Source organism: Anguilla rostrata, chromosome 13, assembly GCF_018555375.3.
Source record: "Anguilla rostrata isolate EN2019 chromosome 13, ASM1855537v3, whole genome shotgun sequence".
Classification (NCBI taxonomy): Eukaryota; Metazoa; Chordata; class Actinopteri; order Anguilliformes; family Anguillidae; genus Anguilla; species Anguilla rostrata.
This window is the reverse complement of record NC_057945.1, coordinates 40626782-40639735: the sequence shown is the minus strand read 5'-3', so window position 1 is coordinate 40639735 and position 12954 is coordinate 40626782. Positions and strand designations below refer to the sequence as shown.

The 12954-nt window shown below is 46.6% G+C and overlaps 1 protein-coding gene across 3 annotated transcripts in view; it reads right to left on the bottom strand.

The window, feature by feature from the left end:
- The window catches only part of LOC135238016 (copine-5), a 139735-nt gene that overhangs the window by 16594 nt on the left and 110187 nt on the right, over positions 1-12954 (bottom strand). For all 3 annotated transcript variants that reach the window (XM_064305644.1, XM_064305643.1, XM_064305645.1), the window contains 2 exons: positions 10099-10152; positions 6749-6810 (listed from right to left, as the gene is read on the bottom strand). In XM_064305644.1, coding sequence (XP_064161714.1) covers positions 6749-6810; positions 10099-10152 — 116 coding nt within the window. The remainder of the gene's footprint in view (positions 1-6748; positions 6811-10098; positions 10153-12954) is intronic.

The following is a 12954-nucleotide window of genomic DNA, read 5'->3' as shown; positions in this document are numbered from 1 at the left end:
GAATAAACACCCAGTGCGATTAGGCTGAGCTCACATTACCCATCTGATTGAAAGGCTCCGATAAACTCTCTCTCTCTCTCTCTCTCCCCCTCACTCTCCTTCCCTCCCTCTCTCTCTCTCTCCCCCCTCTCTCTTTCTCTCGCTCTCTCTCAAAACCCCGATTCTTTCCCATCTGCCCTGATTCACGCACCACATCGACCGTCTGCGACCAATCACTGCGCCCCCTCATTTCGAGCGCTGCACGGCTTTTCAAATCTGATGCTTTCACCCCCCCGCTCCCCCCACTTCACTTCCCCAGACTGTGCTAGCCCTCTCAGTCCATAAAGACCCACTCGGAAAGAAGGGGGGGAGGGGTGTCTACAGAATGACCAGCGGGGTCAGTAGACTGTACCCCCTCCCGCCCCCAAACAGCGCAGCCTCCACCTGAGCCCCAGCACAGCCGCTTCGCCTCAGCGCTGTTATCCGCTAGCTTCCCGCGAGCGTCCCATGAGTTATCTGCTAGCTTCCCGCGAGCGTCCCATGAGTTATCTGCTAGCTTCCCGCGAGCGTCCCATGAGTTATCTGCTAGCTTCCCGCGAGCGTCCCATGAGTTATCTGCTAGCTTCCCGCGAGCGTCCCATGAGTTATCCGCTAGCTTCCCGCGAGCGTCCCATGAGTTATCCGCTAGCTTCCCGCGAGCGTCCCATGAGTTATCCGCTAGCTTCCCGCGAGCGTCCCATGAGTTATCTGCTAGCGCGGGGAAACCAAGCACTCATACCTCAGGAGCGCTCGAAACTAAAAAACATAACACAGAGAGGTTTTGACCAGCAATCACCAGCCTCTGTCTTCTGCAGCAAGAGTACTCATAATAACAAGAGTTTTGAACTCATGATGGTTTCATATTCAATTCATTTTTAATTTAGGTATTGAGAATGATTTAATTAGCATGTATTTCCCCAGTATTGTACTTGAATTACCTTAAATTTTGTAGTATGTATATAGTATATCATTTACTAAACTGGATTCAGTAGGTTAGCATGTCCCTCTTCCTGAACCTTAGAACATGTTGGTGGGTTTGTGAGTGAAGCACAAAACTAGACTTTAGTGATCATGGCCTCAGACCATCAGGACTTCAGGGAAAACCCCTGGACTTCAGGGAAAAACCCTGATTCAGCTGCCCAGTCCTCAGCTCTGTGCTTATGCTGATTATTTCTCTTATGAGAAACTCCACCAGATTATTGTTTGTAAAATAATTATCCATAAAACATATTGTTCTGTGATGGCATCTTGATTTCGGAGCAGATGGCAGAGTTAGTGCAGCTGAACTCGCTGTGGGGCTTCTGTGGTTTGCAGTGTAGATGCTCCAGGTGCAGATGGGTGGGACCTGCAAACAGCAGTGAGTACTGTGATTGGGGGGGGGGACTCCTCCTGCCATGTTTTATTCATCAGATTCCCAAGGTCAGGGAGCTCCGAACTTCAGATGGAGGAACAAACAGGATCTAATTCCTACAAGGACTGTCTGAAACTGTGTATGTGTGTGTGTGAGTGTGTGTGCATGTGTGTATGTGAGAGAGTGAGTATGTGTATATGTGTGTGTGCTAGAGAGTGTGTGTGTGTGTGTGTATGTGTGTGTGAATCTGCGTGTGCGTGTGTGTATGTGAGAGAGTGAGTGTGTGTGTATGTGTGTGTGCTAGAGAGTATGTGTGTGTGTGCGTGTGTTCGTGTGTGCGTGTGTGTATGTGAGAGAGTGAGTGTGTATATATGTGTGTGTGCTACAGAGTTGTGTGCGTGTGTGTGCACGTGTGTGTGCGTCACATGCGTTTATGTGAAAGAGAGTGGGAAAGAGAGATGTTTAATCTTATGAATTTTAAATACATTAGAAACTTCCTGTAAATGCTATGAAACTGATAACATCCCACATATTTTACTAATCTGCCTCTGCTCAGAAGCCATCGCACTTTCCTTATGAACAGGCCCTGAAAGTACTGGACAAAAAGTCCAGAAATATTCACCACTGAAACACTGCAATATCATACAGAAATATAATTTCCTGACCTTTTACAACCTTGTGTGTTTTATGCAAATGTTTGCTTGTTTTGTTACGGTTATAAAAGATCTCATAGCCACACCATAATTACAGCATTTTGTGTCTTGTGGTAAAGAAAACAGAGGAATAGCAAGGTCAGCAACAAATGGCGACTTTTCTGAATAGTTTAAATCAGCAAAGTGCTTCATTCTCTGCTTAATTCCTCCTGCAGGGAGTTCGCCCCCCTCTCTGGACGTGTCCGTATTCTGCTTTTTAAAAACCGCTGCCACTGACGTAATTACTGATGTAATTATTCAATACACATCAAACCTAACGTGCATGCACACAAGTTTATCATCAATTCATATTCATTACACCCATCAAAACCATGTAAGCAGAGACACAGCTTTTGTATATCTATAGACAATTTGCAGAAAGATGGAGAAATGTTTTAATATCAAGCAGTTCCAGAGATCTTCAGATTGTTAAGCGGATACACAGTTACAGTCATCATCAGAAACATTCCTAATGGTGGGCATGTGGCTCTCTTTACATGCACGCATGTGCGCACACACCCACACACACACAGACAACATGCACACAGCACATGTGCACACGCACACACACACGCCGCACATGATGCACCAGCCATTTTTAATACCTCCATCCTTACACTCACCACAGACACAAGCCTTTTACTTTCAGAAATGAGGCAGAGAATTTTCTTCAAACTGTGTCTGTACACAATCTTCACCCAGTGCTGCTAAAACACATCAGATCACAAGCACTGCCTTCTGAGACTCTCTCTCTCTCTCTCTCTCTCTCTCTCTCTCTTTCTCTCTCACTCTCTCTCTCTCTCTCTCTCTCCAGCTTCCTCTCACAGAAAAATGCAGAAAATGAAATCTGAGTCAAACTGGGTCTCTCCATTTTAAACACGTATAACTTTCAGTTAATTACAATTCATTGTGTCACTTAGACGAGCTTTGCTTTTAAAAGTCGTTATATAATTTTTTACATTTATTAAATTGTCTGGACTGCATTCAAACTGGCAGAACAGTTTTTAAAGAAAGCAAGCCAGGGGCAGCTCGGACAGGAATATATAAAAAAAAACACATTCAGTAATCCTCACTGCAATGGAAAGGTGATAAATGAAGTATTAGCCTTTCAGGTTCAGATAAAGTATGCGACTCCTTCCGCTTGCTAACCTGAATAATAATGGCCTATTAAAAATTCATGAAAAGCAATTTACTTCAAACTCAATTATAATGCACCTGGACAGGAAAAAGAGGAATAATTTTAATTACTATTCAGGCTATCATAAAACTTGTTGTATTGTTTTTTCATTGCCTTTCTGACTGGGACTGGCTCGGGGGTGAGAATAATATTTTATGAGGTATAATAAACACAGTAATTCTTACCAGCACATTTGAACCTTCAAAATTAAAGTTGATTCAATATAAAGAACCCAGAGCTCCTTTACGAGCGCCCCTGCAGTCCAGGAGCGATCCGGAGAATCTGTGCAGCTTTACTGTGATTTAGGCTGATTGTACGCCATTATGTCAGTGGGCTGTTTTTTTTCCCCACACATTTCCTGTTTATGCAGGTGGATTTTTATTGAAGCAATTCCGATTGGGCACATTGCTTAAGGGGAAAACTACAGAGCTGGAGTAGATGCAAACCTGCAATTCTTCCCTAACCACCACCTCACTGCAGCAATCATACAGTATCTCGTGGTAAAGTGTTATGTTAGGAATAATCCACAGAGATGGTGTGCATTAAAGGGTTTTTTAACACATGGCATGGAAACGCACACATCAGAGTGGATTTTTCCGCTCATACTACGGTGATTTTTCAAAGATTAAAATATAAGGAGGGGTATTTAATATTTGGGGCAGTTCGCCCTCAAACTTTTTTGCTGGCACTAACTACTTACAGAGTTGTTTACAAGACTTGTTACTTTCTCGGTAGGTAACCACAGTATTTAAAATATGATAATCATATTCCACAGCGAACCCCGGGGGAAGTGTAGATTTGGAATTTCCATGCAGGGGCGAAGACCCTGACGATGGTGATTTATAAGTGCTCTGTAAAGCCAAACAGAGGGCCTCTAAAGCCTTTCTGTGAGAGAAGAGCACAGAAACCTCCACAGTCACCTCCCACAGCAGCCTCTCACGCGGTTTAGCGGACGTGCTAACCCCGCCCCCTGCGGCTGAGGCGTCAGAATGGCGGCTCTGCTGTGACAGGACTGCGCTGGCGGCGGTGATCTGGCAGGTGCGCGCGCACACAGCCCTCAGGTAAAGGTCAGCGCGTACTGAGCGTGCCCGGGGCCATGGCGGAAAAAGGTTGGAGCGTTCCAGAAGGCAGGTCAAAGGTCGGAGGTCACGGTGTTGACGCGGGGCCTCCAGCCGCCACAGCTCCCCCCGGGCCCGACCGCGACCCACCTCGCCGCGCGATCGATTCCCACCCGCGGCGCTGCGGTTTCTGGGAGAGGCAGCGGCGCTGCAGCGCCCTCTGACCTCTGACCTCGGACCTCTGACGCATGTTCACCCGCTCAGCTGCAGCTGCACTCTCCTGCGGTCCGTTACTGACGCAGACAGCAGCTACACTTTCTTTTTTTCCCCTTTTTTAATCAGAAAAACAGCGTAATGATTGTTCAGGGACTTTCTGAACACCTGGTTTCACAACTATAACGGCCAACGCTCCCCCCGCCCCCCCGCCCCCCCGCCCCCCCGCCCCCCCACCACCAGCCCCCACCCGCCTGCAGGGCCTCCCATGCACCAGGAATCAAAACGCGACACCCACATGCTGGATCCAAAAATAGAGCCCAGTGGCACTAATGCCCCCGCCACCCGAACCCCCGCCCCCCAGGTTCGGCAGCTGGTTTGGTTCTGCAGCGGTAGAGCACACACGCTGTCAATCACAGCAGCCACTGGCAGCCGTCTCCCGGCAACGGCCTGGTGAAGGCGGGCCAGAGCATGGCAACATCCTGCCAGCCGAGCTCACCGCCCCCGCGATGCCCAGCGTCAACATCCTGCCACAGACACAGGCGATGCCCAGCGTCAACATCCTGCCACAGACACAGGCGATGCCCAGGGTCAGCATCCTGCCACAGACACAGGCGATGCCCAGCGTCTATCTATCATGGTTCCTATCATTACCTATCAAATATGGAGAAAGTACAAACCTGCAAATGCACGCTTACAAAATCAATAAAACACTACTGACCAGTTAATACCAGGTTTCTTACAACACACCGCCCCTATCAGTTCATCAACCATTGGTGGAAAACACTGCACAGAATGCCCGCATGGCAGTACCGTATCTCAGTCTTACAATTAACTGGGCCAAGGATCGCTGGGAAAGATTAATTCCCCAAGAGACATCCCGCACCATGACTATTTCATGAGAGCAACGGGGACCCAGCTGTGAAGACATCTCGCGCACCAACAGCAGAAGCTGCAGAGCAGCATGACGACGCGCAGTAACAAACCCTCGCCACTGCTTGGCTATGAGCTCCATGTGGAAACGTTAGCGACTGCTTTTGGAAGAGAAAATAAAAAGCTTCATTAAGAGGATCTGCAGAGCCATGCATGCGATATCCCTGCGCCCCTACCCCCCCCCCCCCTCCTCTCCCCCCAAAGCTCAAGGAATATGTTCCGGCAGGGTAGTCCACCCGGGATAGCTTCCTGCTTCCTGTGCAGTGAGCAGTAGGATCGCCTTATAGGTCCCTAGCAACTATCAATCAGGCTACATCCCGGCCAATCAGCTTAATGAGTGCGAGGTCAACGGCTAGTGCGTTTCATTAGTGCTGAATCCCATCCATCTCCATTCTGCCCCTGCATCATTAACAGGGCTTGGGTGGCACAGCTTACAGCACTCCACCTGGAGATGGTGTGGGAGCATCGCATCCCGCCCATTATGTGATGCATCTCTAATGGTTTTATTCAATTAACTTCCTGCCCCCATAATGCAATGCACTTTACACATCTGCTAACACTTCACTGGAAGCGGGCCTTCATCCATAACATCTATATGGGCTTTAATTAATGCTAAAACAAGCATTGGTAGTCATCAGAAAGTGATCGCGGTGTTTGTTCGCTATGTCGCTCTAAGTCTATGTTAATTAAGGTGTTATGAATGCTACATAAGTCTCAAATAAATGGAATGTTGTCATTACATGAACATTTCTTCCACTGTTTGTGATTTGAAATGCCTGTGTCTGAAGTTAAATCCCACACCTGTACGCCAAACAAAGAATAATGAGATCTGTCAAGGGATAGAAAATCACATCTGCTCACAGAAACTCTTTCATCTTAACCAATTATGCACGACAGCTGTCTAGTGCGTGCGCGTGAAAAGTTCTCTAACTGAAACAACGATCACCGAGTTGTATTTCAGATGCGATTAATCTCGCAACGCCTTCTTTGAAAAGTTCTGCACATTTGGCAATCATATGCATGCCCACGGTCTCATTAGGAAACAAACACAAAATCAGCCGCTGATCTCCATGAAAATGTGACAGAAATCTGACGGCGACGACGCTATGGTAACTCAGCCAGAAAGACTGCGCATAAGATGAGAAAGATGTTCACCTGATAAGATAATTATCCAACAGTGGAGAAAATGACTGGGATTAGGAAGCTGAGCTGAGCCAGCTGGCAGCAGTGCTGTACGTGAAGACATACATGTCATCCTTTTGTGTCATGTGACATGTGAGAATACCCCCCCCCCCCCCCCGCTTACCCTCCTTTGATGTAATCCAGGAAGGTGCATTCGGACTCCACCGAGAAGGACAGCAGCGTCACCTTTAAAAAAAAGTAGGGAGAGGAGGAAGGGAGAAGGTGAGAGAAAGACAGAGAGAGGCGGAAGAGATAAAGGGAGAGAGGGAGAATGATAAAGGGAAAAGAGGAGACAGAGAGAGAAAGAAAGAAAAAGAGAGAGGGAGAGAGAGTCAGAAAATAAAACTGACATACAGCGCACGCATAAAAGTCACAGCACGCCTTTGCTAATTGCCTCAGGAGGGAAGGGTATCTTAATGACCGATCCGGTTTTTATCTTGCCCTGGGGGTAAATCACAACCGAGGGCATCCCATTGATATGGCAATCACACGTGTGATTGGCCCATCGCGCTGACGGCAGTGCTCAAGATTGATAGGCCAATCGTGCGACACTGTTGCCCATGAGCACCCGTGCCGCGAGAAGGACACGAACAAGACGTAACCAAACAAAACACAGAGTCTTTGGGCTGACATTCAGAACAGCTCATGGATTCCAAACACCAAACACCAAACACCAAACACCGCGCCAAACAGAGTTTACCTGTATAATACCTGTATAACCACACACATGACTCTCTGCTCTCCCTCAGAATCCTCACCACACTGCGCAATGCACGGGTTCACCTGTATACACCTGTATAAACCACACCCATCTCCCTCAGCATCCACACCACACCGCGTGAAGCAAGGGTTCACCTGTATACACCTGTATAAACCACACCCATCTCCCTCAGCATCCACACCACACCGCGTGAAGCAAGGGTTCACCTGTATACACCTGTATAAACCACACCCATCTCCCTCAGCATCCACACCACACCGCGTGAAGCAAGGGTTCACCTGTATACACCTGTATGATCATGAGTCTCTGCTCCCCCTGAACATCCACACCACACCGCGATGCATAGTATCACCTGTATACACCTGTATAAACCACACCCATCTCCCTCAGCATACACACCACACCGCGTGAAGCAAGGGTTCACCTGTATACACCTGTATAATCATGAGTCTCTGCTCCCTCTGCTCCCTCTGCTCCCCCTGAACATCCACACCACACTGCATAGTATCACCTGTATACACCTGTATAAATACGAGTCGCTGATCCCCCTCAACATCCACAGCACACTGCGCAATTTCACCTGTATACACCTGTATAAATCACACCCATCTCCCTCAGCAACCACACCACGTGAAGCAAGGGTTCACCCGTATACACCTGTATAAACCACACCCATCTCCCTCAGCAACCACACCACGTGAAGCAAGGGTTCACCCGTATACACCTGTATAAACCACACCCATCTCCCTCAGCATCCACACCACACCGCGTGAAGCAAGGGTTCACCTGTATACACCTGTATAAACCACACCCATCTCCCTCAGCATGCACACCACACCGCGTGAAGCAAGGGTTCACCTGTATACACCTGTATAAACCACACCAATCTCCCTCAGCATCCACACCACACCACGTGAAGCAAGGGTTCACCCGTATACACCTGTATAAACCACACCCATCTCCCTCAGCAACCATGTTCAGAACAAGGTGTACAGGAACTCTATAAGCCGGGTCTTTCAGGAGAACTGCATGCTGCCATTTTCCTGATTTCATATGCGTTTTGTGAGTCGGGCGGGGGGTGGCCACATGGAGAACAGACGGGAACAAAACAACCCTAAATGTTCGGATTACCGCCTTTTATTGGTCCAAAACGCCAACGCAACAGAAATAAATATCAAGAAAAAGGCCAATCTGGCAACCAAACAGCTGAAAGGCAAAGGATTAACCAAAAAAAAACCAAGCAACAATTAACACCAACCCACCACGCCACACCACGCATTCTACAGCTTCCCCCAAACACTGTCCATCTTTCTACGTAGGCCTGGGAGCCAGGCCTCTCATACAGCCCATAATTAGGTAATGGGTCACAGCTGATGTGATTACAATGAACCACAGCTGCAGTCATACCTGTCTGTAGAGCCAGTGCTGCCCCCTGGTGGGCAGCACCCCAATTCCCTTCCTGGCACCACATTATTGAAACTAATCCTATTTCCCCCAACCATAGGGTTGTTTTTGACATGCGAAGTCAAACAAATAATGTTTGTCCTTCTTAATTGAGGCTCAAAGTTTATGTCCTCTCTGTTGACAAGCCTCTGAACATTTGTTATAAAATATACTACATATATATATATATATATATATATATATATATATATATATATATATATATACATATATATATACACTCACCGGACACTTCATTAGGTACACCTGTTCAATTGCAAACTGCACCTGTTAACGCTAATATCTAATCAGCCAATCATGTGGCAGCAACTCAATGCATTTAAGCATGTAGACATGGTCAAGACGACCTGCTGAAGTTCAAACCAAGCATCAGAATGGGGAAGAAAGATGATTTAAGTTATTTTGAACGTGGCATGGTTGTTGGTGCCAGACAGGCTGGTTTGAGTATTTCAGAAACTGCTGATCTACTCGGATTTTCACGCACAACCATCTCTAGGGTTTACAGAGAATGGTCCGAAAAAGAGAAAATATCCAGTGAGCGGCAGTTCTCTGGGCGAAAATGCCTTGTTGATGGCAGAGGTCAGAGGAGAATGACTGGATCGAGCTGATAGAAAGGCAACAGTAACTCAAATAACCACTTGTTACAACCGAAGTATGCAGAAGAGCACTCTGAACGCACACCATGTCAAACCCTGAAGCAGATGGGCTACAGCAGCAGAAGACCACACCGGGTGCCACTCCTGTCACCTAATGAAGTGGCCGGTGAGTGTACATATATATATATTTATATGAACATTCTGATACTAACATCATACAGAGATCACTCAACCAATATTTAAAACAACTCTAAACAGTGATGTAGATTCCTGAAAGGGCCACAACAGAGACTCAGGCCCCAAAGTAAACATGATTCATCCTGACATCGAAATCGCCAACAGATACACAGAAGGGGCCATACAAAAAGATTCATTCATTTTCCAAACAAACCTGTAAGCACATTTTCATCTTAAGGACTACACTGACAAACCAACACAGATAAATGCACACTTCTATTTTAGCCATTGTGATAAGAATGAGTTCTGACTATGGCCGATAAGCATGATGTCTGAATTTGGAAGTACTGTAAACATTCTCTTCAGCAGAAAGCACACTGTCTAGCATTGCACATAAATTAGCCCAGAGCACCACATTAATCAACACGGTAAGAAAATAAAATATGTTATTTTGGTTTGGGGGGGGGGGTGGTGGTGTAGGGGGATGTTTGGGATGTTCAATGGTCACACACTCACCGTTCCAGAATTAACATACTTCTTTTTCTTAATTTTCTTTTTGGGATTCACCACCTGGAAGCAGAAAATACAGGAAAAGTGCAACTGGAGATAAATCCCATGTATGAGCATCGCAGAGAAATTAGATTATCTCCACTGTGTCTCCCAAGTCCTTTATCTGATGCAAAATTACCCAAGGAAAGGATCAGAGGATTCTGGGGAAATGGGAGATTAACTGGCAACGTCCACAATCCTGTCAAAGTTATGAGTTATAAATAATAGCTATGAAGGCTTCTGCCAGATTTTCTATAACACAATCTACCACCTCTCCCTCCCCCTCTTTCTCTCTCTCTTTCTCTCTGAAAACATAATCATAATCATTACACTGGCAGAGGATTAAGTCAGGACAGGGTACAGCGTTTATTTGTGTTATTTTTATGCAGTCATAAGAGTACACACCATGTTTTTTATTTCTATTATCGGAGTCTGAAGTTGTCATGGTAGCCATTAAAGTGCAAAAAAAATCAGCGCGAGTCTGCGACAGTGCTCCAGTCTGGGAACATGTTGCACTGTATCGGATAAACCAGGAATAATCCCTAATTATAGTGCGGTGAGTTATCAGACAGATAGCCATCTGCTGCGCTAGCAGACAGGCTACAGAGACAAACAGCTCACTTCACACTCAGTGAGGCTCCCAGAGGGCTCGGAGAGGCACCCTGCATTAGGACATGCATGCACAGGGGTCAGTGGTGTGGACTTCAAATCTTATCTGCACCTCCTAGGCTTTGAAGTCTCCCAGCACAGTGAAACGCCTGTGCTTGTGTGTGCCTTTTTAAACTGACTCAGCACAGTGAAACGCCTGTGCTTGTGTGAGCCATCTTAAACTGACACAGCACAGTGAAACGCCTGTGCTTGTGTGTGCCTTTTTAATCTGACTCAGCACAGTGAAACGCCTGTGCTTGTGCGTGTGCCTTCTTAAACTGACTCAGCACAGTGAAACGCCTGTGTTTGTGTGTGCAGTCTTAAACTGACTCAGCACAGTGAAATGGCTGTGCTTGTGTGTGCCTTTTTAAACTGACTCAGCACAGTGAAACGCCTGTGTTTGTGTGTGCAGTCTTAAACTGACTTAGCACAGTGAACGCCTGTGCTTGTGTGTGCCATCTTAAACTGACTCAGCACAGTGAAACGCCTGTGCTTCTGTGTGCCGTCTTAAACTGACTCAGCACAGTGAAACGCCTGTGCTTGTGTGAGCCATCTTAAACTGACTCAGCACAGTGAAACGCCTGTGCTTGTGTGTGTGCCTTCTTACACTGACTCACCACAGTGAAACGCCTGTGCTTGTGTGAGCCATCTTAAACTGACACAGCACAGTGAACCCCAAACGCCTGTGCTTGTGTGTGTGCCTTCTTACACTGACAGAATTTTGGAAGACAAATGGGGGGAAACAATTAGCAACAGTACAAGTGTGAAACGCTGAGGCAGCAGCCACTGATACGACAGGCCCTCCTCTACCACAGGGCCATCAAACTCCAGCCCAGTGTCTGCCAGTTTTCAATCAATTTCAGCGCAAGCGATTCATTTAAGTCATCGATCAGCCACACGCCTTATTCACCAGACCTTAATTGGCTCCTGATGGACAGGAAATCACAAATACCTGCAGACACTGCAGCACTCCAGGGCTGGACACCCCGGCAAAACTGCAATAATCTGCACATTTTTGCATTAACAAGAGGGAATTAAGCAGCTCACTTTCATTAAATACTGTCCATTTATCCAGCAGGGTATTTACTGAAGTTAAATAGCCAAGTTAGGGCTGTACAAATTATTTTTTTTGAATTATCGCAGATGTGTGGCGTATCGGTGACCTTGCATCAGTGGTGATGTTTTTCCCAGAGGCATTACACCTGGCCTCAGATTGCCTGATTGTTTACAAACAATCAAAATTGTTTACCACCGTGTGATTAAAGCAAAAGAAGATGAAAGATCGACGATGCATTGCGTGGCGATGATTATTATTACTCTGCTTTATAAAATGCAATTACATCACGCAGCCCAAGCATCGTATATAAGAGTATAACAACACAGCCACACCTGGGAATGGAACCCGCAACATCAGAACTGCCAGTCCAGTTCCCTAACCACGATGCCACACCGCCAACCTGACACATTGTGAGGAAAGAGTGATAGTTCCATGCTGACAGCTCCTGAGAAGTTTTCTAACGTGCAAAGAAGAAGGTGTTTTTGGGATCCCAAACCTACCCCCAAAATCCTGTACAAGACAGACGTTTAGAACAGCGAGCAACAAGGGTCTTAAGGGAAGCAGCACGCTTCAGTCTTCAGCAAACAGGGGAGGGAAATGCAAGAGAAGAGATCAGACTGAATCATGGACACAATTATGGACACAATTGCAGCCCTCTGAAAACATGTGCCCACATGCATCCCTCTGTTTAACAGCTGGGGGAACGAGGCGATCCGTCATTATCCCCCACTGCAGCCGGCGCTGACGCCCCAGCGAGGAAGCACAGCGGGGGGGCGGTGCGCTGCGCCACTAATTTAGGGACCGAAGTGTTCAATAGCAGAGAAATAACGAGGCTTCGGAAGAGCTGGTTCTGCTTTTAAAGATGAGACTGTGGCCGGGATTTTTTAAAGATGCAGTCACTGTAACGTGCTTAAGTCTAAAGTCTGGGTAGACGGAGACATTTCTGTTTTGTCACATCATACGACTAATCAACAGCTAGTTAACTTCCATTCCGCAATTTATCCCTTTCCATAACTAGCACCTCGCATACTAACAAGCACAATGCAATACGTACACATCCATTTTACTTCCACTCATATTTTTCATGTCTTTCACTGTTCCTGCAGTAATACTTAACA